Source organism: Styela clava, chromosome 8 (genome assembly GCF_964204865.1).
Source record: "Styela clava chromosome 8, kaStyClav1.hap1.2, whole genome shotgun sequence".
NCBI classification, from domain to species: Eukaryota; Metazoa; Chordata; class Ascidiacea; order Stolidobranchia; family Styelidae; genus Styela; species Styela clava.
Genome location: NC_135257.1, coordinates 15741500 through 15768777, shown reverse-complemented (window position 1 = coordinate 15768777; position 27278 = coordinate 15741500). Strand labels below are relative to the sequence as shown.

Genomic DNA, 27278 nt, shown 5'->3' with positions numbered 1-27278 from the left:
AATATTCAAGTCTATTTAAATTTATCACCGCCATTGATATGCCGCAACATTGTCTAGAAAATTAGTAACATACAATTTAAGTGCCATAGTCAGCTCTTTACATAGTTTTCACGTTTAAATTTATGCTGTTTATATCATTGATGAAAAAAGGACGTATCCTAAAATAGTAAAATTTATTTCGTAGATGCAAGCCCTGTACCTTGGTACAAATCATAAGAATAGAGATGGCGTTTCTTGCAGTCACCTTGTCGCCAATTTCCGAAATGGTGTCAATGATTATTAGTATTTATGTTAATCTCGTGTTTGTATTTAATCATTACAAAGCTAACGCCGCGCAATTAACGTATTGCAGCAGCAAGAAAATCCGAGCGGAAGACCATGAGCATTGTTTAATATAATATCATCGCATAACTGATGAAAAATAATCCTTAAGTTTCTAATAAAAAAGGAAAATAGTTCTACTAATTCAGAAAAGATTCTTGGCTAAATTGGACTTCGCGATCGGTTCCTGATAACAGGAAAATTCAGACAAATGTCGACGAGTGTGACGAAACTCACTCATGGTTTCAAACTTCACGACCTAATTTAGTTGCGTCTCATTTCGATACCCAGTTGTGAATTTGAAATGAATGGTAATAACATTTTGGAAGCTTTTCAAGCCTGATATGGTTGCAGTCAGTAAAACTGGTAAAAGTTATTTCCCTGGATCATTTGGTTTGTGCACACGAAGCGGGATTCGTCGCAAAGTTGACAAGCCTGTGCATGAGGCTTTTTTGTAGGAAAATCGAAATAGTGCAGTTGCAGTGCGTCTACTCCTATTTTCGTCTAGAATTTAGATAGTAGGCTATCCGTCTCCTCTCGCTCATGTTCCAGGAATTAAAAGAATCCATGTATTACTGTTCCTAATTGCTATTTTTAAAACAAATACCAACAAAATGCTGATTGTAAATATATTTTCTGAGTAAAGTAATAATAAATGTCCATGGAAATGACACATCACAGTAAAAAACAAACGAACATACCCTTGAAAAACGGTGTAATAAAACCAAATTTCTTAACATGATAAATTACATTTGCAACATTAAGGCAAGAACAGCTATGAAATAGAACAGAAAAAAGTGTCAAAGAAAATTCATTTGGAGCTGTTTGTGACAGAGTATAATTTGAATAATTAGAAGACCTTGGACAAGATTACACGTTGGTCCAATGGTTTTGGCATACAAGACCAGATTAGGGGTGAGACACTGATAGACAAGGCTAACATTTTAAATCACATCATAGCTAAAGATTAGCAGCAATTATCTGAACATATGAAATAATACCTGTCTCTTTTTTTAAAGGTAAAAACTTGAAACAAATAGTGGATTTATTGTGTGTAAATTTTAATTGAAGAGTCAGACAAATTGCCCTCGGAAATGGGAATGACATGTCCATACATGATTTAGCATAAATTGAAACCACTGGTCAATATCCAGTAATAGGATCAGAGCATCCAAATAAGTCTCCGGTAGATAGTGTTGTCTCTCAGTCTCTTATAATATAACAAATTTTTAAACGATACGAAATAATAGCAATCTTTGATTTAGAAATGTTCAATTTGTCAGACATCTTCCTATCTCAGTGACATATTTGCATATAAATAGACGAGTTGAACAGATCGAATACAAGTACATGAAAAATTACTGCATGAAATAATTTGATCAAAAGCAGCTCTTTGTTCAGGAATTTTTCTTATCTCAATACACAGTGTGCTCCTGTCAGTTGATAAAGCATTTCATAATAACTAACATACAGTTAGTATGTTGGGACGGAGTATATTGGAATTCGGAACAACATATTCGGAGTATTAAATTTTTTTATGATTATTCATTGCAAGACTGAAAACAGATAACTGAAGTGTATTGTATTGTGATACCATATTTTACAAACCATAAGACTTAGATTGAGGTTTTGTTCATACATAAGGCTTGCTTATGAGGTGCACAATTAATTTTTGAGAAAATAAAGGATTTAATGCACGGCTTATGGTCCCTGAAATATGATAATATGGTTTTTAAACCCATGGATGGATAAACTTAACAAATTTAGAATTCCCGAGATCACCATACTTTACAAAATGAATGTTTGTCAATATCAAAATATGGAAAAGTGATTTATTTTTTGCGTCAGTCAGGAGCTGGTCTCGTTGAGTCCAATTTACTAGTTTCGGTCCAAAAAATGAAATTTAGAATGGCTCGAGAAAAGATTTTAGCAGACTTCTTGTAGCATATGCAAATGAGATGCTAAATATGGCAAATGAATAATAATACAAATGAAGAATCAGGAGGACTGGCTGCATTTGTACAAATGACAAACAATAGAATATGACTAATAATGTTCAAATGTCATAGAATCAAAACATTCGGATATTGATTGGTATGATGAACAATCAATTACACATATATTCGGGTAATCATAATGAAGTTAGATTTTTTCTTTATTGTACTGACATACTCTCACAAAGTGATGTGAACTGAACCGACTTCCCGGAGATTGCAAATTTTCATTTTTCTGATATAGAAAACGACAAAACCCCTAGATGAAAATTTTTACCAAATTAACTTTAATAACTTTTAAAATATATATTCAATATGGTGAATCCTAAATTAAACCAAAAAAATCATATTTGTGGAGGGTAATTGCCATCTGACAGTCGGGAAAAAGTAGGTTTCAATTTCCTTTCGAAAACTGTAGAAATAAAAATCAAACAATGTAATGTTCATCATAATTTTCTTACATTATTAAATTCAATTGTCATAAAAATCCAAATATTTATTAAATTCCTCTTTTTAAACAATATCCAATCTTCGAACAGGGCCCTGTACTAACTATTTAACGATATGTAGGAAGCTAATATTTTTTGGATCCAAAATCTATCCTGTTCGACAATTAAAAGAAGTACATGAAAATAGATTGAAGAATTAAAAATAATAAGGATAATAATGACAAATAAGTAAATATGTACGTTATGCTGTAGTATTGTAGTGAGCTCTTTACAATGAATGAGAAAGGTACATTATGAACAAAAAAAAAGTTTAATATCTGGATAATATCAATTTATAGAGTAATAATAATAATAATATGATAACATTGGCAACAAAAGTACGAAACAAGGTTAATAATATAAATAATATTTAATATGGACTTACTATGTATTAGAAACACCTTTATGTTGTGATTCTACATGTCAAAATCATTAAATTTCTTAGAATATAATAGGCAGCATCTGGCATGTGAAAAATGTGAATGAAAGTGAGAAAAAATTGTAGAATAGCATACATGCGTCGACAAATCAATTCAATTATTTGTTCTACGATTTCTTTCAAACAAATCATCTATGGCCAATTCTCAAGAATTACACATGTAATTACTGTACTGCATTATAATCGTAGTATCATGCATGAATAAATGAGGCTTGAGTATTTATTTGGTGCTACTTTTTTGAGAAAACTCGCTCAAAGCAGGGTCACACATACTCACTCAAAAGTAGAGAGCACTCATCTCAGAGCAAGAGCAACCACAGACTTTCGAGAGGTACTAAAATTACATTAGATTAGGGTTGTGCATTACGCTCTGAAGACTTCAATTAAAATTAATGCAATAATCTTCAAACTGTTTAATTATTCTGCTTCTATTGCTCATGTTTGTAATATGATTTCACGGATTGGTCCGAATAAAAAGCTATTTTATCTTAATAAACTACAATGACAAAATACTATGCAGGAGTTTCAGAAATTTATAAAAAAATTTCAAATGATGTATATTGAGTACATTTGAGGACGTTGGGTAAACCTGCTAGACGTTATAAATAGTAGAAAAACCACTATAGCAGTCGAAACGGTGGGAATTTTGTGTAAAAATATGATCTCTAAAATACCAGGAAGGCAGTAACAGCGAAGAAAGCTTAAAACGGACCTAAAAAATGGAGTAATAAAAAATATTAATAAGCATGTAATTATCTTGAAGTCTTATAATTGAAGATTGCTTGTCTTATGAAGTATGGCCATGCTATAAAAATATTAGAAACTAGGATTTAAGCGACGTAAAACTAAAACTTTTGAATCTTTGAGTTTGATTAGACTCGCACAAAACACCAAATTTTAGTCTTAATTTACTTAATTTTAAACTTGTCGTAATGTCCTATTTCATTTATATAAATTAAATTTTGCCATCACCAAGAGAATGTAGAATTTGTCCTATATCCACAAATCATATGCAATTTTATTATTATTTATGGTAAACAAAATTTGTCAGTACATGATGGAAATTCGTTCGCTTTCAAAGTACTGCCTACAGAATTCAAGATGCTAGATGATATATACGGTTTTTCTTAATTTTAATTCATATGAAGTTTATATTCAAAAAAGTAATTTGAAATTACTGGAATTAGAAACGAATTTTCGGAAAAACACATTTTTGTGTGAAATGTGTTCATTCATTGAAATAAATTCAACAAATATTCAAATTAGAGGAGATTATAAACAGGCATACAGATTAAAAAATTACTGGGACATAGGATAGACAACTTCGCTTGTTTTTAATATATTTTCTTTGTTGTAGTATAGCTCAAGAATAACACTTGTGGTAACAAAAAAAGGTTTGCAATATATCAAAAGTAAATGATCTCATGAACTGAGGGTTCTACTCAGCATTACAAAATGATGGCCCAAACCCCTCGAATACACTCTTGACCAATCATTATCAGGCCAAACATCTAGTACGGGGGAACTGAGGGCCTTCATTAAATAAATAAGAGTATATGTTAAATCAAATGTATGTTTTCTCAAGATGAGTGGAACAAATAAAAAATGTAGTTTATTATATGGATGAAATTAATTTAATGTTTAATCAAATCCACATTCAATTTAAAGATACATTGATTATGATGTTACAGCAGCCAATACTTGATACTGAGAGAGCAAAGGTTAAAGTTTATTTGAAGCGGGTGAGAGTCAAAAATCCCAAATTTTTTCTACTTATTTTTTAATGCGCTTTTAAAATATCAAATTCCTTTTCTTCATCACTATAAATGCACTATATTCAAACAGTGACTGTCAGCTGGGAGTCATTCACGAATGCTTTTTTTAGTTCCATATCATTGTCAACATAATTTTATAGTAGTTGGGTAAAAATGGTACAATAATTATTTTTTCCAATAAATTCCATGCAGTCAGCTCTCAATTCCAGAGTCACTGTTTTAGAATATTCAGAATGTTTTACAGAAAAAATCGAGGTTATCTCAAATATGGACAATGGCTATAATATTCCAACAAAAAAAAGAATAAACTTAAAATGGTATGCATAAAAAAGAATATAATAAAAACCTAAAAACGATTGAAGAGGAGGGCTTTGAACCATTCAAATTTTACCAATAATTTTTGGTAATTTCACTTTTTTGATCATGATTACAGGAGGAAATGGAACTCATCTTTCTTCTCGTAATTTTTGAAGATAGGTCACTTGTCGTTGATTGAGCAATTCCAATACTCCGAGAAAAGTTTTTAGAAAAGGCTGAAAGGAAGAAATTAACTGTGAATTCTATATACACCATGGAAATATCCTTCATGCGCTAGGTCAGTGTTCATCAAACTTCCCTTAGGGGGCAACTGATCGATTCTCTGGGGGGCATGGGTAAAAGCCTACTTTGAATTAAAAACAATGTCTGCATCAAAGAGTAACTTGCTATGAAATCTCTTCAGAAATTTCCAGGGAGTCCTCAACTTACGACGTTGTTCCGTTCTCGAGACGCGGTGTAACCCAAATTTCAGTGTAAATCGGAACAACCAAAATGGCGTGCAGTATCACTGAAACTGTGTACCATGTGACTGAAGCTTAGTGATAATTCGTTCGTAATATTTCGCAATTGTCCACGTCATTTACGATGTAGATGACGAAAACCAATAAGCACTGATTTCTTTGATCACAATGATCCAGTTTGAGCGCTTTAAAATTACAGTACAGTATCTTTTATATTTTTATGGAGTGCATTCACAACCTCGAAACAGCGTCATGAAGTGCACGTTCGTAACCTTGAAACAGTGTAAGTCGCGACTGTCGTAACCAGAGGACTCCCTGTAGTTTCACTTATTGTTAGTTTGTATTACAGCTGAAATTATAACCAAACTTTTTCCTCACTGAAATTTTTTTTTCAATAAATCGTGGTAGGACATGTGACAAAAAATTGAACAGCGCTATCCAAGATATACTTTACCAAGATATATACAAAGTAATAGGTATAATCCCATCTCATGCTCGTTAATAGAAATGATCTGAGCATCATGAATTATTAATTTTGTACAAGTTATTTGCAAACAAAATTACCTTCTTTGTAGACAATGTTTGAAGTTCAAGCAGATGATCCATACATACATGATGAAGAAGAGCCAGATCTCGAGAAATATCAACTTTATTACCATAACTTCCTGTACCCGACTGTTTGCTCTGTAAAGAAATTAGTATACAAAGTATTGTCAAAGTTTCATACTCCAAACTTATTTAAATCTAGAGTCGCAGATTTATTCGTGCAACGGATGAACCAAGACAAGTTTGGGTCCCATCAAATTGAAACGAAATACCTAAACAAACTAAGATTATCATGACAACCAAATCTAGATTTAATTGAAAATTTAAAATAATTACGTCAATGAATATAAACATGACTTCTTGCTGTTGCAAATTGAAGTATTTTGAATTTTTCAATACGCCGTTTGATGAAATATTAAATACATTCCATCTAAATGTTTTCAATGACTCATACAAAAGTTGGCTACTACTGAACAGTGAGTGATACACAGATTAGCCTAGTTTGACTGGCTTATATCTGAGCTGTGAAGTAAGATAAGAACATTTTGAAATCGCATATTAAAGAAAATTTTAAATTCAACAAAAGGTTAAAATATAGATTCGATCATAATTCCACATATTCACTCCAAACTTCTGACTACAAAAACTGTGGCGATACTGTTACGAGCTTTTGTTAAATTCAGTTAAAAATTCTGACTTCAACTGCCAAAGTCTGAAATTATTACTTCAAGTCAAAACTTCAACCCCCGTTTTGATCTCAATTTCATATCATGAGTTCAATATCTAGCAAAACGCACTACAGATTCAGACTTACCAGCTCTGCCACTAATCAATGTTCACCATGTTTCAATGATGTTCTACCAATCTAAATAAAGGTTGACAATAACGAACCTGTGTTCCTTTGTTCCCAAGATCATCAATAAACTGAACAATCTTCACTTTGTTTTCAATAAGAAAGGAATTAACGCATCCCATGTAGCTTTCTTTTGCTCCAAATTCTATTAAATTTGCCAAATTCTAAACCCAAAAAAAGGTTAGAGTAGTAAACAGTAGAAGGGTTAGTAAAAGGGATAAAGCCAGCAGCCAACTTTCAGCTCATTCATGATTGCTGCGCCAGTTGGGTTAGATTAGAAATTTTGATATGAAGCTTCTGAATGATCAGCTAATAGTTCAGTCAGGCTACCGATATTGTGATTATTCACATAGACTACCGGTACCGTGATTAGTCTTTTTTGTGCATTGCTGTCATGTGTTGTTCTTCAAATTACCTGTATAGACTTTGCTACCAGCAGTAAATTTCTAGCAGCAACCGGACTCGGTGATTCTGATATTATGTTGAACATCTTTGGTGTGATGATAGCAGGACATAATAGACGCAGGAAGACAAAACCACTGGATAAAACGATATGATTATAATTAGATTATGAAAAAGAATTTACTGCGTGGTATAGCATTTGGATGGAGATAGGATTTTTTCACATATATCCTGGGTTAAAGGGAAGCTCATATACCAGCTTTAATAATTTGAGATGTATGGTCTTGAAGATGAGGAATGTGACCAGGAATACTATTGAATATATATATAATAACCCCATCAGATTTAAACCTGTGAACCCAAGCAGAATAATCAGCAATGTGATGACAAGTGTGCTTCTAACACATAGCAAAATGTGACAATGGTCAGCTCGATCTTACTCCATATTGCTCAAGCATCTTTGCAACCATAAAACCTTAAAGCAGGATAATTTACTGCTGAGATTGCAAATGCCAAAGTTTATTACATCAAAAGCAAGAGTCATGCGTCAAAATCTTCACTTCCTGATTCACTGTCTTTTGTCTTGTTTTATAGCAATTATTTAAGTGACTGATTGAAGTGACTTATCAGGAACGAACCTTACCTAATATTTCATGTATAGGATACATTACTAAATAAATGGTTATCAAACTTTCATGATCAGTGCGCCCCCTCACAACGACTTGCAAAACTTGTTCTCCACTACTCATGTATATGAAAACCTAACTTTGATTTCAACCAGTTTCCACCATTTCTTTTTTCAAGATGTTTGATATTGAAAAAGTCAACAGACGAAATCAACAGAACAAATGCATTACAGCCAAGGAATTTACAAATCACAAACAATTTACTGCAAATAAACGTAGTCATCAGGAATGGTACCTAATGAATGCCTTGGGTCATGGGCCCTCTAAGGGGTTCGAAGGCCTAGTTTAAAAAACCCTGGACTTGATTGTCTTGTATTCACTATACTTGATACCAAATTTATTCTCTAGTAAACACTTATTCAAGGAGACTACATACCTGACAACTCTTGTTCTGACATTCTTATCATTTCTCCATCTCCTCTGTACAAGTTGTTGTTGTTGACCAAAAATGTAACGTAATTCTTTAGGAAATATGGATTGACTTTGTATGATTGAAGCAATGGCGGCACGCAGGTGATCGAGAAGACATTCTCTATTTGCATTAACATCATTACCCTCTGGAAGTTTAGCTGGGTTCAACTGAAAATTAAAATGTTACACCATGCGTATTAAACAAGGATTTTCAGTTGGTTTTGTCAAAGTGTGAAAAGTTTTTTTGAGGAAGTTTGCTCAAGGCAAGGCCACACACACATTCACTCAGAATAATGGAGAGATGATGAACAACACTAAACTGATAGGCGCTACTAAAAGTATGAGGAATTATAGCGCAGAATTATACATTAGTAATACGGCTACAATGTAGAAATTCAACATAACTAAATATCATGACTGTTATTCCAAGATTGTTTAGAGATTTTAATAGTATATGCAAAATTTCACATAAATTTCCAATGAAATTTTTAGACAATATATTGAGAACAAAAATGTAATTATGATTACCTATTTTTTATATGATAATTATATCCAAAAACACAATTTTTTTTGGCAGTGCCGCCTTGACCAAGTTACTTTTCTGTGACTGGAGTGGTAGCTTAAGAAGAGGTTATGAATCTGCATCATCCTGGCCTTCTTGGGAAAGTATTTTGCTTTGTATTCGCGGTAGTATTAATAATATTCTTTAATTGTTTATTATTACTATAATACTTATTTATACCCATTATATACTGGTCAAGCTTTACAAAAGCGGGGATGCGACTTGCACATAACTCTATCTAGAAATCCACACAAGATTGAATAAATAAAGTACTTTATATGCATAATGAGGGAGGAATAAAGAGTTACAAAACAGGACGAAGGAAGGTATTCACTGAAAAAGGCTGGAAACTACAGGATAAAGCCATTTCCTTTATCATAAAAATCCAATTCGTCACAAGCCAAACCCACCTCACATGATTGTTTACTATCCGTGATCTGTTTGACGAGATCTTTTAAAGCGAGAGAAACAAAACTCGCACAAGTTGATCTCATGTATTGTTCCATCAATGTTGATGCGAGAGTAGTTGCTCGAAACAAAGTGCCAGGTTCTGCATCCTCTGCCATTATCTCTCTTTCATTGAGAGCACAAAGCAAATCTGTTTCCTGGAGGACAAAATAAGTTTATTCAAAATTTGGATAATATGAGTAGCATGTACTCCAATAATGACCTCTGCTCCTTTCTTCCTGTCGTTGTGTTAGTGGATCGGTGGAGGCATCTCAAAATATGTTATTAACTTATCAATATGTAATAATGGGTACCAAACAATGTTGGGTAGACCCAAGTCATTTACTGGATTTGATATAAACTCGAGCTATCCAAAAAAGACCCAGGCTTAACTAACCGGCAGTGACACTTGGCTCAGTGATTGACTCGATTTGAGTCACTCCACTCGGATCACCCGTTCGACTTAAGTAGTGACTCGAGTGACCGTAGTATCAAGTTATGGTATAATTCTTAAAAAACAGTCAAAAATAATTCTGCAAATGTTAATTTTGTAAATAAAAAAAAGGCGAATTTTAGATAAAAAGGCTAATAATTCAAAAATGAATAATTCCTTACTCTCTTCTCATCACGGAATATTTTGAGTAAAACACTAGCAATGGAATTTCTGTCTTGTCCACATATGTCTGCCAGAGCAAATATTACTTCCATGTTCCCAAGTAATACCTGGAAACAGAGACAAGGATGAAATACTGAGATAATGTTCAATGTGGAGATTGAACACAAAGTTATTGTTCATCCGTCAACTTCAATTTAACGTAACATAGCACCATTAGACTTAATAAAATTTAACTATAACAGGAGGGTTCAGATGAATTAATAACACTAACAATAAAACGTCATGAAAAAATATTTGAATCCTCTCGCACATACGTAATTATCCCCGCATGATTCAAACCTGCAAGCCCATGCAGGGTGATCAGAAGTGTGTGCAATGGCAATCGTATAAGTATGATGGGCCACACTGCCAAAAAATGAATATAAAGAGTATATCACTTACACTTTTGAGCTGCAAGTATTCATCAACAGGCATTATCAATTCATTGGTGAACTTGGCTTTGACTCGAACAGAACCAAGACTTCCAGGTTGGGCTGGTGCAGAAGAATTTGATAAAAATGATTCGGTACGTCCCAAGATTCCTGGCATAGCAGTTCCTGCAGTGGGAGCAGACAGATTGTACCTGCAAATATGATAGACAATTTAACAACTGGCATTCCTGGTAAACAAATATGGAAAAAACTTCAAATTACTGCAGTTAATAGCATTATTGGACAAGAAGTGTTGTATAAAGTATATGTTTGGCTTTCTGTCAGTTCAGCAAAAAAATCTAATATACTAATCAATTTCAAATTTTCAGTTCTTGAAGACAGAAGAAGCCTCTAAAAGCCCTCGAGATATTCTATTTTACGTATACAGACCCATCTGTCGGCCTGGCTTAGATTGCAATTTTAACTCGAAGCTTTTAAATGATCAGTTAACATATTTCGGTATAAGTCGCATAGGCTACCGGTATCGCAGTTAGTCATTGGACCTTCGTGTCCGTATATTTCAGCATTGCTCTGTTATTATTAATTATTATTAGTTACTCACCATTCATCTATAGGTCTTCCTGCACTTAGTTTACTGAAATGAACTGTTGTTTCGCCGATTGGATGTTTCTTCTTTGCAGCATTATGAACACTAACACTGATGGAATCAACGTCAGGTGGTATATCGCTATAATATTAAGAAGAGCATTGTGTTAATAACTTAATGCTATGAATGAAAACTTTCAGAAATTTATAGAGATTAAAATTAGGTACTCCCGTAGCGTGTGTACCAGGTTAGGGTTAGGCCATAATTTTATTTCGATTTTCCTTATGTTAGTTCTATTACGAGTTCGGGGACTGTCTGTGCTAGCCAAGTGAATATACCCCCTGCGCCCTGCCCTAAGTTTCAGTCCTTGATGTAAAGTAGGCAAACAAAATTAGTTACCTGTACCTCCATATTGGTATACATGCACACTTTTGGAGCGCTCAAGTTAGAATTTAAATGCAACGTTGAGATAAAAGGATTCCTTACTCGAAATGGAATTCCTCATTCCATACTGGTCCATTGTCAAGTTTGACTTTAGTACGGCCAACATTGACCTGGTTAAGTGCCAAGGTGCAATACGTTCGAATTCCTTTACCAGGTAACTTCCTGCATGAATCTATTGTCACTGATAAACTTCGGACCTGGTTTGGTTAAACAATAAAAGAAGAATTACCGTATGAAATATTTTGAAATATGATTCAAAGTCATAGAAATTAATCTACTGTGTGATATGTACCTTAATTCACGGACCATAAGGTACGCTTTAAATGATTTTTTTCTCCTAAAATTCGATAGTGTGCCTTATAAGCCGGTGCACCTAATGCGTGGATCAGGTGGTGCTGCTTTATCGCCTACACTTAAAACCAGTACCGATTGCGCCTTATATCCTGGTGCCATGAATGAAATCCCAACCGAAGCAATTTATTGATTGTTATATATGAATGGATATGATTGGTAGTGGCTATTTTTATTTCGATTCCTACAATCAGAAATTCAAAAAATCCATTATGATGCCAACAAACACCAAGATTTTGACACATTAGTTCATATAAAATCTAGAAAAGTTGTATTCAAGAAATGCAGTTAAGTTTTCGAAGTTTTTGACAGGTATATTTTGATGGAAAACTTGAATTTGATTTTCAAAATCTGGAATTGATTTACAAAATCCGCTAGCGTAATTGCAAGTCATGAGTCTAGGTACAGTCTTAGTAGTCTAAGTACTGTATTAATAAATTATATTTTGTGGAATTGATAGTTTTTATTGATGGCAAATTTTTTAAAAATGTAAATAAAAACCGTTTCTCTGAATTTCATGCCATTAAGTCTATATAATTGCAATTGGCTTCTATTTATGTACCGGTATATTAATATATTCTAGAAAAGAGACATTTTAATTACTAAAATAATATTTCATTACGTAAATATGGATATGGACAGACAATACAAATATGTAAACTAAAAATAAAATACGAAGTACGGACAGGAAGTACAAAAGCCAATGTAAACCGTCCAAAATCATTCAATAAGTAATCTGTCAAATAATATTGCCAATTATTAGAAAAATAAAAATATTCCTGTGTATTTTTTTGAATGCATCCAGAACATAAATTGAAAGACTTTAAGACAGTTATATATGGGAAAGGATTAAATTGAGTATTCCTATATTCTAAATATATCCTAAATATAATATTTTCGAATATGGAATAATGTATAGATCTATCTTCCAAATTGGGACATGTCCAAAATACGAAATAGTTTAGAATTCAGATAAACATCAGTTTGATTGGTTTTCCTTTTTTTTTACAGTGTTAACAGTCAATAAAGTCTATTTTTGCCCGGCTATCAGAGGTCATATCTTTATAAATAATATAATTCCCGGTAATAAATTTTCAAATGAAAATATTTGAGAATGTAAAATATTAGATAAAACTATCTAATTCTGAATACAATTAAATATTCAATTCATTTTGAACCTCTCTGATTACAACATTACCGTTGTTAAAATTTCACAAATAAATTGCCTAATCTAGAACATAAACAATGTTCAGAGTACAGGGTGACCCAAGAAATAGAACCTAGGTCATTTGGAACATATTTTAGGGAGAACATAACTTTTGTTCAAAGCGCCCCAGATAACTGGAATTTTTGGTCACCCTATATCGCCGGTTCCCAACAAAGCGCCTGTAGCAGTCGAAGGGGAGTTACAATGCTAGGCGCAAAACAGATTTTACTTTTTCTATTACAAGAAAACTCTTTGTCCGCCCTAGTTTCATTGCTTGATAACGGTATTTCACAGGGTGTTTTCACTTTGTTGAGCATGCATTGTTTGATTTGAACATAATGGAATTTGGTATCTATCAATCAAAATAACACTATAAATACCACTGGAATGAGGGGGCCCAGGAGTGCTAAATAGCCTCCAGAATGGAGCCACGAGCCATAAAAGGTTGTGAGCCATAAAAGGTTGTGAACCATTTCCTTGTATATTGCTGCAAGAGTTTCTAGAGCATTAACAAATTAGCATTAACAAATCGCAAAATAAATTGAAAAAATGGTTTTTTAGGAATGAATTAAAGTAGGCTACATACTATTTTTAGGGGGAAATTACTAAATTGAACACTCGACACTACCACATCAGATCAAAAATCAGAGACCTACAAATAATACTATTGTCAGCATTACCTTGCCCTTGCATTAACAAAAGACATGAATTTGATTTCTCGCATCTGAGTCATGGTAGACAATGCAGAATAAGAATGACATCATAATCCGTGTCTTATTATTAGTAATGAAGATTCATTTATCACAAGTAGTTTGCAATAAAATTGTTAACGCAGCGATTTGGTGAAATTATTAAAAACCAAATATCTGATCATGAAAATCGAAACTGTAGGGATATCCAAATACATCAAACATTTGCATCAATTTGTGAAAATGGAGTACCAATTGGGTAATTTTTCAAACATTACCACTTAAGAATACATTTGATATTTCATGGCAAATTTATTTATTCCAAAATGTAGTTGAAATGGAGATTATCCAAACATAATCAAGGGTAAAATAGGAATAACAAGAGAGCAAATGCTCAAATATATGGACAAGAAGGCCAAAACGAATACGAGTAATAAAAGTATACAATCTGTCACAGTGGACTACTGGTACCACAGCATGAACACCAGATCACTGACGCAGATGTGGAACCGCAGAGTGCAGAATTTTTAAGGTTGATGACATCATCGCACAATAACAAACCCTTGAAGCCCACAGAAATTTTTGAAATAAATAATAAAAGTAACAGCCTTCCGGTGAAAAATACAACTTTAACCACTGAAAATTTCAAAACAAACGTTCAAGTACTTAATGAGGAAAGTGATTTTCTCATAGCAACAAGAAAAAGAATTCTGACAACAACATAATAACAAAACGATCCATATGTACACTTAGACTTAGTGATCTGATCAGTAAAATAAACAATCAAATGACATATTTGAAACAGAATCTGAACATTGGGAACTTATATTGAAATAACAATAGATAACAGTTTTGACTCGAAAATATTCAATATACAGTCAGTGTTCATAACAATATGCAATTCAAGAAGCAAATGTTTGATGAATCATGGCATATTTAAACCACATGTAATTCATATCAAATGAGTCATAATTGTGTCACATACAACTTAAATTTGCAATCTATGGACTATGGTAATGTACTTTCTTTATTTCCTGAAAACGTTAAAATTAGAAATGATGAACTTTGTGCAATGTGCACTAGATAACATGGATAGTGAAATACTCTGTGTTTGAAGGCAAATGGAAAATTATAAAAACATACATGATATTTGGGTAGCTAAAAAATTTTTTATTATTTTCTAACAATGGTAATGAAAATCGAATGATACACACAACTGTTCAATGTTCTTCCAATGAATTTTGACAATTAGCAATATTGTATATTTGGGACTTCCCAAAATATGCGAAGTAAGTTCAAAGTTGGTTATATCCTATATAGTGAATTTGATGTATAAACATATGACATCTAATATGGTCTGTCAAAAAATTAAATCTTTTAACTTTTATATATTTGAATATAAAAATCAATGAAAGCAATATTCATTGCGACTATTCTGCAATACCAAAATTTAATTATTGTGGGTTAACAGTTTATCTCGAATATGTCCAATTTCCATATTCAATACCATTTTGGCAAAATGTATTGAGAATACTAGATTATCTTATATTGCCATTACACTAGTACTTCCTATGAATACGTGCCTTTAGTTCCATAGTTGAAAATGACCAATTGACAACTGTACAAAAAATTGAATCAAGCTTAAAACGAGAATATCGGTCAGAGACCGAAGACTTATCGCTCGAAAGTTAGGGGATCCCCCAAAACAGCACTCTTACTCCATAGTGACACCTTGTGTCCCATCACTAATTAATTAATAACTCGCTAATTATACGACATAATTCATCCAAAATCAATAGGCTCCTGGTACGACATATGATGAATGCACATGCAAAATCTGGAGCAGATTCAATCTCGCTTTCGTAAGATATCGCGTGCATCTAACAGACAGACAGACAGACAAATACCTATCAACATACTTACCGATTAAAATTGATAAGTAGAAATATTTGTTCAAATGACAAGATGTTCGATTTGGGAAAAAGCAACTTAATTTTAACAACTTTGGTTAATTGATTAATATGGCAAAAGTTCAGATATAAACAAAATACCTGTCTGGCTCTCCTTGGATTTGGTAGAGGTTGTCTGTTGGGTTTCTTACAATTTGCTCTCAATAATCTCAACCATTCCTGTAAAACAATTCACAAACTTATTCCATCAACTGAGTGAAATTCAGAGAATAAGAAACCTGTACAAAATTTAATTTTTATATATTGAGGATTCGTAAATTGGAGCGTAAAACAAAAAAACACTCTAAATAAAATAAAATAAATTGGGAATTTCTTAACGTATTAAGAAAATGGAAGTATTTTTTATAATACTATATATGGTATTCTAATTTATATAGCAACAATCCATCACATAACTTTCAGACATATTTATCATATCTTATTAAATGCTAAACGTCACAAATTTTCGAAGTGCAAATTCTGGCTCCAGAATGAGAATGTAAAGCATGGAAAATACAAAACAATAATTAAAATGAATTTAACCAAGTTCTTTTTAAAAAAAAACTTGAAATTAAGATAATTTCGCCAAGATTTTTTGCCTCTTTTCTACTTTAAAAAAATTAACAAAGTAAAAACATCAACTGTAATTTTTTTTTTATACAGTAGCAATAAATTTGGTTCACTGATAACGCTTAATAAAAAGGTTCCGTTTAAGGCAAAACAAAATTAATGCCTAATAACGAAAAAAGTGTTAATCCAGACAATTTTATTTCTCAATTAAAAGAATTTATTTTCTCAATAAAAAAAATCATTTTTATAATCAAATTTGGGCCATACCATGCGCTTTTTAAAATACTGGTATATGTTTTTGAGATTACATGTGTTTGAAATATAAATTAATTTCAAATATGAATTCTATAACACCAGTTTGGATATGTACATATCTGCTTACAGGTAATCATATTCAATGTCTCAAATTATTAAACTTAATAGAGATGATTACTTTAGAAATTGCCAATGCAGCAATGCTAGTAGCAACTAATACAGGAAACAGCCAAGAAGAGAGTGATAAAGTGTTCACTTTAACTATATTCTACAATACTCCAAATGAGTGAAAATTAGTGTGATTTTATGAGGGAACACTAACCTTAGAAACTTACTTCACTTAGGTCTATGAAAATTGGATCTGAGTAACAAACTTGGCCAAATAAAAGTCAAAAAAGGAGGTAATGGTTTTCAACGTTTAGAAAACTTCAATAAATACAAATTTAATCAAATCACCCTGTCTATATAACACGCTAACAATATGATTTATACAAATTATGAAGTTCCTTATAATAGAAAGGTAAAAACTTGAAGACAATATTAATAATACAGACTTAAGAATTTAAAAAATAGTAGGCCTATATGTGACTAAGTCATATCATCTTTAGAGGTTAATTGAATAATAATGCTAGAATAGAATATTTGGATATGTTTATTCTGGGAGAAAACAAACAAGGCATCTGCATCCTTTAATGTACCACAGCGCATCATGCCATTCTGAGTCAAGTTTAAGAACACCTATCCAATTTCCGGTAATCGTTTAGGTGCATGAACATGTATTCGAATCAAACCAAAATTAAAATAAATTATTGGAGAACATTGAAAATTCAATCAAAATAAGTGCATGCTAAATTTAAATTTTGAAAAAAATAATTTAAGAAATAACTAAAATTATTCACAAACCTGGGCAAGTTCCTGTGAGTCAGCACAGTAATATGAAGCTGTAACTTCATTCAATGCATGGACAACAATTTGAAAGCAATGTGGTCTGAAAATAAAGGTTATTCAGTCAATTAGGAACCATAAGCACAAAAAAGCACCCTGGGGTGCCAAATGCCATAAAAGGTTGCCCCATCCTCCATTCTGAGAACGAATTCGGGTCGCCAATTAACAAATCCACATATTATAAACCAGTGTGGGGTATTCAGCGATGACAAGTACTTTCAATGCTTAGTTAAGCAATGGTACCCAAACAGTGTGTCATAGCGATGATTTCCAATGCATATGGAAATAACATAATCTATTCTATTAAAATTAATATTGAAAGAGTAGTATGACTGATTGACTGGAGACATCGGAATTTTATCCTCAAAAGAAAGTTTATGTGCACAAAAATATTGTGAATTATAGATATTGTGAAAATTAAATGTGTATATAGTGTAAAACTTATCCTTGGAATAATTCAATATTAATGATAGAGTGAATTTTTTCCAATTTCTTGAGTTTTGAACTCTGCTTATATGCGAGGATATATGGTATTTCTATATGAATTACGCATTATATCCAATGTATGTTTCCTGTCATAACTACCCAATTAGTGTTAGAACATGGTCAACATTTGGTTTTAATTTTTTCCAAAGAAATGGTATTAGAAAGCCACCTTAGGATGTCTGATAGGAACCTATTTAAAGTCAAACTTGTCCTAGAACTACTGTAATACATAACCTAGCATTATTATATTTTATCTTTTTTTTTATATATCATGACGATTACTCTATATAAACAGTAATAAAAATAAAGTTTAAAAACTAAATTAGAACAATATAATACAGGAAATGAGCAATATCTTTGTGAGTTGGCGATATGTGACAATGAATGATATTATGCATATGAACATTGGTGAGAGTCACAATTAAATGTTTCAAAGCTCCATCAAAATGAATACGCAGACTTGTTCAAATTAACTACTAAGCTACATCAGTACTTTGCTTATATTATTTTAGAATTCATTTTAATTTAGTACATATAATTAAATATAAAAATGCCTGTTTTTTATGAGTCATTTTTATGCCTTTCATGCACCACTGATAAGCAAAAATCTAGTTTTGGAAGGACTTGAGTCAACAGAATATCTATGATTCGAGATTGCACTTTGTGCATTGGTCCCACAAAATTTCAAAACAGATAAAATATTAAACTTTCACTTTTGAAGCATTGTGATATATCATTAATATAAGCGCTCAGAATAGCTCATCAACACCAATAGTCCAATACATTGCAATTTGCAAATATACAATATTGAGCCCAAACTTACAAGGGTATACTATTTCTGTTTTTATTGTTCCCTCTTTTCAATTTAAATGAATATTCGAATATTAAATTTAAAATTCAAGCTAATATGATGTCTGAGTGCCATGTTTTCTAACCAGGGAAAAATTTCTTCCTAAAGGGTAATTTTGTCCTTCTTGAGTGGGGAATTTTGTATCTTGATGTATTACTAATATTCCAATATATAATCCTATAATATTAAATCCAACGTCAACAACCTAACCAAGAGAGTAAGCAATGAATCATGTAAACAGTTATCAATTCTACTAGAAGCTAAATCGGCCTCTTACCATCCTTCTAAAAATAATAGCTCTTTATATATCTGCGAAGGTTTTTACAAAACCTTGTTCTCCAGAGTAAATCCGAATGTAAAACAATTTCACTAACAAAAAATCACTATAAGCAACAAAAACATACCTTCCAAAGTAGCTGTCATGTATGGGGTAAACTGCTCCGTAGCTCAAATCCACCAATCCTTTAGGTTTTGTTTTCTTGTCATGTTCAAAATAATAAAGATGTTGTTTTTGACCATCTAATACGAAAAACATGTGCTTCCATTTTTTAGTCTCATATCCACGTTTTCCTACACCTAGATCAAGAAAAAGTAGCAGAAGTCACAGTTATGAAAATGAATATCAAATATGGTGATCTTTTTACCAATTTTCATTGACAAAAAAATACAAACTCATGAAGTTCAGCGGAATTTATTACTCTTCGGTTTCACAAAAAATATCCCTATGGTATTCACTATTGCTAAATTGGACTTTTTTATGTTAAACCCATAAAATCTGACACACAACTGGTATGGTGTATGCATTTTAAGTGGGAGTGTATAAATTTAATTCTGGGTGGTACTGATAATACCTTTAAGTAAAGAAACACATATTATTTCAGAACCATGAGGAGGTTTGTAAAAAATATTTGTGTATATGTAATTGAAGCTCAATTTTGATTTAAAAAAATTCTTTTTCATAATTAAAAATAATAATATGTTTTGTTTTCTGTATGATTTTGTCATTTATATAACAGTTCAAGTTAAACCGCTTTAATTAAGTACTGGTAAATGTGTGCTATAAATTATGCAACATCTGTTTGTTGTGATTGTGAATATTCGAACTAAAGTCTGAACTCTTAAGATTTTGAACTTTTCAGATATAGAAATGTCATATATACACATGATAATATACAGTGTTGTTCAGAAGATCCCAAACCCAAAATCTTGAGTCAAGTCGAGTTGCCGAGCCAATCACTAAGTAAAGTCCCACTGGCAGATAATTGACGATGAGTTCCAGTAATTCCATTCAGCAAATTAGAGTCCGCCCTGCTCTTTGTTAAATAATGACTCTGGTCCAACTCAAGTTTTATTTAATTCATTGACTCTCCCGAATACTGGAGATACAATGGAATAAAATTCTACCTTTTCGATATAAAAATCCTCTTTTCACCACGTTACTGTAATCAAACAATCCTCTTCCGACTTGTCCTTCTCTCTGGATAGTTTGATAAATATCATTTGTGCATTCCCGACTTACATCTGCAGTTTGTGCGACGGCATGTTGAAGATAAAGGTCTTGTACAATTTGCTCGTTTTTATAATGTTGAACAATCTCATCAATGCTGTAGAATATATTTTTTTTACGTTAGGCTGATATGTGATTTTTTTATTATTTTAAATAGACTAAATTCGAATTCATGTAAAGTTTTGTATTTCAAGTAAAATTTCTTGAAATTACCGACACTGAACATGGAAATATCTATCAATAAAAGAGTTATGTACATTAATGTGTACAAATTATGTGTAATATGTACAAGCGACAATTATGTAGGCTACATTAATTCATTAAAAATTTATTTCTGAAAAATATGCCAGTTATCATCAGTTGATCTAAACTTGAAGCGTTTAAATCCACAAAATAAAGAAAACAACAAATACCATAATTTGCGGGCCTTAAATACTTTGTTTTCTCAAAAATCGATCGAGCACCTAAAAGCTGGCGCACCTACTAATGTATGAATCAGGTAGTGATTTATACTTATTGCCTACACTGAAACCCAGTACCGGTTGCGCCTTTTAGCCTGGTGCACCTTATGTGCGATCAAATCCCAATATAAGCAATTTATTGACAGTGCGCCTTATGAACTGGCTCGCTTTATAGTACTTAAAATACGGTACTAGACAGAAGTGAACTTAAAATAATGAAATTCTTGGATGAAGCATATGACATAAAAAGATCATCAAGATATGAGAAACTCGAAACGCTGAACCAGAAAGACACCAAACGGAACATATCAGTAACTGCTTATACAGAGCTATGTCTGGAGTAAAACCCCATAAAAAAAGTGAAAAAGTGACTGTATGATGACTATCCAATAACTACCCCTGAATTACACCCCACAAAAACTTATTGGTAAATGATAACATCACATTGTCATTTCGTTTTAATTGTTGTACAGCATGAGTTTATAAATAATAGTAATAATATCTTTGACAAAAGCAGTGTCAGAATAAAAGAAAAAATTTGTTTTTTTAGACAACCTTGAAGAATAAAGACAGAATACGTACAGATGACTTGCTATAATGTGTATTAAATAGAAATTTTTCCAACCTGTTATACAATCTTCCACCCATTTCAAATCGATTATAATGTTTTCTGTGAATTTTAAATCGTTGAATACTTTTCCCAGTATAAAAGTATAAGACATAATCACCAGGTGTTGAATCACTGGGTCGTATGAGGTAACTGCCAACCCTGTCATCTGAACAAAGTCGGTAAAATATTAGTCATTACCGCCAGATTTTCTTATTAACAATAATTCAATCAAACAACATCAGTCGAGCAAAAATATTTTAAATTTTTTTTTAATCCATATATATTTATACATGACCATTCAGATGTAAAATTGAAAATAATTGCTATAGGCCTATTCAATGAGAGGCAAAATGATGGATGAAGCACTCGATTACACCTATTCAAAATCATCGTTCATTTGAGAATCTGTGCAATGAGTATCAGATAGACAAGCATATTTTCTCTCAACTAATAAAAAAGTTGGAAAAAGGGGCAAAACAATACTTCACATTTTTTCAACAAGGTAAAATGTTATATTAGATATTTCAATATGATTTTTCACTGAAGCAAAAAAGTATTTAACATACAGCCATTGCTGTGTCATCCCCTAACGTTGTATAAACTGAATTTGAAATGATAAGAGGTTAAATATCTTGGACAGATAACAAAGAACAAAGGTTTGCAGTATGATAATGAAAGCTCATCGACTTCTCTCTCCCTAATCCTATCCTATCATTCTTCGATAGTCATTTGAAGCCTCAAATCGCATGTAAAAAATATTTTTAATCTCTCTTAATGTAATGTCTCTGAATGTGATTAAAAATTAAATTTTATTCCCAATAATAATACTCACATGCCATAAGTAAATTGTAAGCTTGCTCTTTTGTGATGATCGAATGAAACCATTCCTTTCCTTCATGAGGATCCACAGTGTGATCGAGATCTTTAACAAGACCTGAGCAACAAAGTTGTAGTTATTTTATAAATATATTATTTAAATAATATGAAGTATTTAACTACTATTAAATATAACTATACATCGTATACATACCATATAATCAGTTAAATAATGACACTTAGTTATTGACAGTTTGCATTTCATTAGAATATTAAATTTGAGACAAAATTATTGGGGGAGTGATGCAGCTGTATGGGTGCTTTAGGGGACGACCCATCTTTTAAAAATGTTTTGAGGCGCTAACAAGGGATTGGTTTTCACATGGTTGATTTAGTATAATCGCTGATTGTCTTCGGCAGCATGAAGTGTTTATTTGGTCATTCAATAAGGCCAGTAAGTTACAATTCGCTATTCAGCTTAAAAGTGTTCCCAACAGGGTATTCAGAAATTTTTTTTAAGGACTTACCTTTGAAAACGCAACCGCTTTCATTTGTTCTTAGTGATGTTACCCATATCCATTCCCCGCCCATTTCATTTTGTACAATGAAAACATCATTCTTTTCAAATCTGCATTATTTGAAAAAAACAAAAAATGTCAAAAGTCGTTAAAAAGCTTCAGCAGATGTTTTCTACAAGATTCTCACATAGAATATATCAGTAATGGATTTGGTAGTGGCGTGAGATGTAAAAAAAATTATTTGTAGATTTATTATTTCAACAAGAGACTGCAGAAAATTATAGATGAAGGTAAATCACATCAATTTTCAAAAGTTTGGAGAAAAGAGCTATGTTATGCAAATTAAAATTATTCCCTAGAATAATAAAACATAAAAGTGGTCTGAGCTAAATCCAAGACCCAATGGATGTGCATTTGACAGTTATTAAGGCTAAGCAGATATATCAGGAAAGTATTATATGATATAGTTGACTTAAGATCTTACGATAATTCATCGTTGTCAGTGCCGGGTATAGCTTGATAAGGTAAAATAGCTTTTACTCTTTTCCTATCATCAACAGGTTCTGGTGGTGCGACAGGAGCTTCCAACATTTCATCCTAGAAAAAAGTTTTAGAAATTCATGCAGAGAATGAATCGGAAGCTCATATCCTGCGATTCCTATTTAATAAATAGTAGAAAACAGAGTACTAGGAACTGAGTTATATTCCTCTTCCCAACTAGTAGAAATTTTTTTAAAGATTTCCAATTCACTTACCTAAAGTGATATGGGGATGCATTTTAATGCTGGCTTCCCCGAAAGTTTCAATTACCAGTCTTTCGAATTTACCTAAAGATTACTTTACTAAGACAACAATGCCAAAGAATTTCCAATATTTTTAAACAATTCACCACATCCACAAAGCGAAATTAACAGCAAATTAACAAAACTACTAAAATATTAATAATTATAAATAAAATTACCTGCAACAAGCAAGACTTGAATGAATAATAGGCAATAAGCTGTGATAATGAATCAAACTGTCGCCCGCCAATGTAGAAATCACCACACACCGCAAGTATCCTACCAAGATAAAATAAAGGTTAAACTTCCAATCTAAGAATTATTATGGTATTTTTATAATATCTCTACAATGGTGTTTAACTTTAAAGATAATTTTGATCTTGGTATATTTTAAAAAGAGTAAATGTGGAGTTGTAAACATAGGCATAACTAGATGTTTTCAAAGAGTTAGATATCTCACATTGTTCAACCTAAGTCTTATATTATATTTTTCTTTTTCTTTCAGAAATTCGCTCATAAAGGATATATTAAATTTTACAGTCATTTTTTAACCAAACAAAAATTTTCTAATTTTTTATTTGATAAATTAACATATTCAAACATATTAAACAATGCTTGCAATGCAACTGTAATATATAATTAACAAACAATAATTTATGATTATCTTAATTAATAAGTAACAACAATAAACAGCATACCTAAAATGAGTGATTCCAGTAATACTGAAAAAAGATAAAACATAGGAACCAGGTCTTCTATCACTTTCTCTCACAAGATATCCACCTTGTAATCCGGCTTCCACCAGTCTTTCCTCCGCCATATTTCTATCAAGTTTACCATGATACCATCTGCAAGTTTATCAAAATAAGTATTTAAACTATAGAAAGCTTAAACACAAGGAATTGAAATAACAGAAGACACTTAATAGCCAATCTCATTTGAATAACTCAATAGCTACTTTAGGAGTTTTTTATATATAGATATCACCTAATAAATTGGAAAATTACAAATAATCACTGAATTTGCAGAGTACCGTAATTAAATAGTCCTAATTAAAAAATTGATTAGTTTACTATATTGTAGTAATATAGTAATAACAAATTATTTTTCTTCCATTCAATTCATGTTTCACAGAAATTCATTCAAAATACCATTGCCAGTAAGAAACTAATCACACTGTATAGATATCTCAAGACAAACTAAATATATGCGGAATTGTCCCTTTTTGTTAGAGCAGTGTTTCCCAACCATTTTTCAAGATTCATTTTGTAAAATCTCACGACCCAAAGATATGCTCAATTACTAAATGGCCGTATGTACTGTAATACTTTTATGGTCGCAAAATAAATGACCAATCTGAAACAAACATTTTTACATAGCGTTCATTTCAATGTGCGAAGTTTAAAAGTTTGCCATCAGCTGTGACTTTACTTGAGCAAAATAAATGCTGCCAAGTTTTAAACTGTGATACTTCCCACATAGACTATACTATACAATTATAATTACTATTGAGCAACATCCAAATATAAAATAAAATTAGTAACTTTTAGGATTTTAATGAAGAAACAAGCAATTCAAGAAACAATATCGGGTCGCCACCCAAAGGTTGGGAAACACTGGTTTAGATAATCATGCACGAACTCTATTCATGTCATGTTCTCTATTCAGAGAGTTATGTTCCTCACAAAAATAATTAGAAAACTGTTTAGAATGAACATGTTTCAAGTGTGAGTCAGAAGTGCTATCCTCACTGATTTGGTGGCGGAGTGTCAGCTTCTTCCTGTCTTGTAACATCATAACTGCCATCCATCATATCAATGAGATCATCTTCATGAATTTCTTCATTCATGTAAACCGATTCATCCATACTGGCAATTGCGGGTTGATTGAGAAAATATGAATGATGGCTACCACCCTGAAAGTAGTTTATTTATTATAAATTATTTAATTTACTCATATTGTCGGACACACAGTGTACAGAAGGATCAAACAATCCCTATAAGATTGTTTCTCTGACTATATTTGCTGTTGTAATTCAGCAACTACCTTTCCGGACTCAATGACAGGTTTTTCGTGACCTATCGACAACTGCTATATCAATCTAAATAGAGTGTGTAATATTTCTGCCATTATCGCAACTCCTAAATGTCTAAAAATAAAATACCAATTTGCCCAAGTCCATGAAAGTATGAAAAATAGGAAAATTATTTTACAATAAAATTAAAATTTATCCAAATATGAATGTAATATAAATAAAAAACCTCTAGTACAGTGGTTCTCAACCTTTTTCAGTTTGCGGACCGGTCAAATTTCAAAACAAATTTTGCGGACCGGCGGACCTTCAAAATAAACTAAAAATGTCATGAACACAAAACTTAATCAAAAGAATGCAATTGCGACAAAAGTATGGTGCAAAGGTGCAGAAGAAGACAATCCAATTCAATGAAATATTTGCTGCCTTTCTAATAGTATACATGTTAAACGCGGTTCTAATGAAGTTTCTGTAAGGCGAAGTAGAGCGTTGACTTTGCGGGTTTCATTGCGTCGTTTGAAAGAATTCTAGCGCAGACTAGGCACATGGGAAGTGGTAATTTTAGTCTGCTGGGAGCAATAGTGAAACCTAGCTCCAAATACTTCTTATTAACTTGGGTTTCTTTTGTAAAACTGGTTAATACTTTGCTGTTTGTTTGCCTCCATTTTACTATCAAACCTCGCTAAATTATAGGCCTACTGTCAAATTACGGAGCGTGCAAACTGCGAAATTTTCAATTAGGCACCGTACTATAAGCTATCAAACTCCTCCGTTATGATGTTAGCCGCCGTTATGAGATCATAGACTTAACGAACATCCAGCCGTTCAAGCCTTGAAATGGGCAGAGGACCTCTCGCCAAGTTTGTTGTTAGAATACCGGTGCTACAAATCAATAAGAGTTGAAAAAAATCACGAAATTAAGGGACATGCCGTCAATACGTTGTATTTTACAATTTGCTTATAATATGTTAATATTGGAATATATCTGGCGGACCAGCAGCAAGTTTGCCGCGGACCAGTGACCGGCGGTTGAGAACCACTGCTCTAGTATATAAATTGTCATAGAGAAAAAAAACACAAGTATGAGCTATTAATTATACATGCCAATTTTTGGCCAAATTTTTACACAGAAAATAAGTCAATATTTGTCAGTCAAAAAGCACAAAAGATTGAAAAAAATCTTACGAATTGTTGAGGCAGAACAGATGACATACTTGAACAGCAGATACTCGTGTAGTGAGATAATAAGATATACCAATGAACAATTTTTCAATTCAATGATGCAGTATCAAAAATTGTCCGCATGTAACTACAAACTTTATATATCCAGAATAATGTCACAATCTTGTAAATCCATTTTGATATCCATATAGACTATTCATCGGCAGGAAGTTTCATTTTCTCATATTTCTGTAGCAGTGTAGTTGAAATATACAGGTACAAAGATGAAAAATTGATATTCAGATTTTG

The 27278-nt window shown here is 32.2% G+C and overlaps 1 protein-coding gene across 1 annotated transcript; it reads right to left on the bottom strand.

Moving 5' to 3' along the window:
• Positions 1 to 936: 936 nt before the first annotated feature.
• Positions 937 to 27278, bottom strand: LOC120346828 (ras GTPase-activating protein 1-like). Its single transcript, XM_039416665.2, has 22 exons — positions 26994 to 27278; positions 25528 to 25691; positions 24475 to 24624; positions 23956 to 24055; positions 23479 to 23591; positions 23004 to 23104; positions 22493 to 22594; positions 21676 to 21826; positions 20487 to 20686; positions 19487 to 19658; positions 17705 to 17789; positions 16079 to 16156; positions 11823 to 11977; positions 11352 to 11477; positions 10761 to 10941; positions 10319 to 10426; positions 9667 to 9861; positions 8660 to 8862; positions 7611 to 7734; positions 7234 to 7359; positions 6361 to 6480; positions 937 to 5550 (listed from the first exon to the last, which is right to left on the bottom strand). Exons 1-22 carry the CDS (start codon positions 27018 to 27020, stop codon positions 5464 to 5466), a joined length of 2868 nt encoding a protein of 955 aa, XP_039272599.2. The 5' UTR covers positions 27021 to 27278; the 3' UTR covers positions 937 to 5463.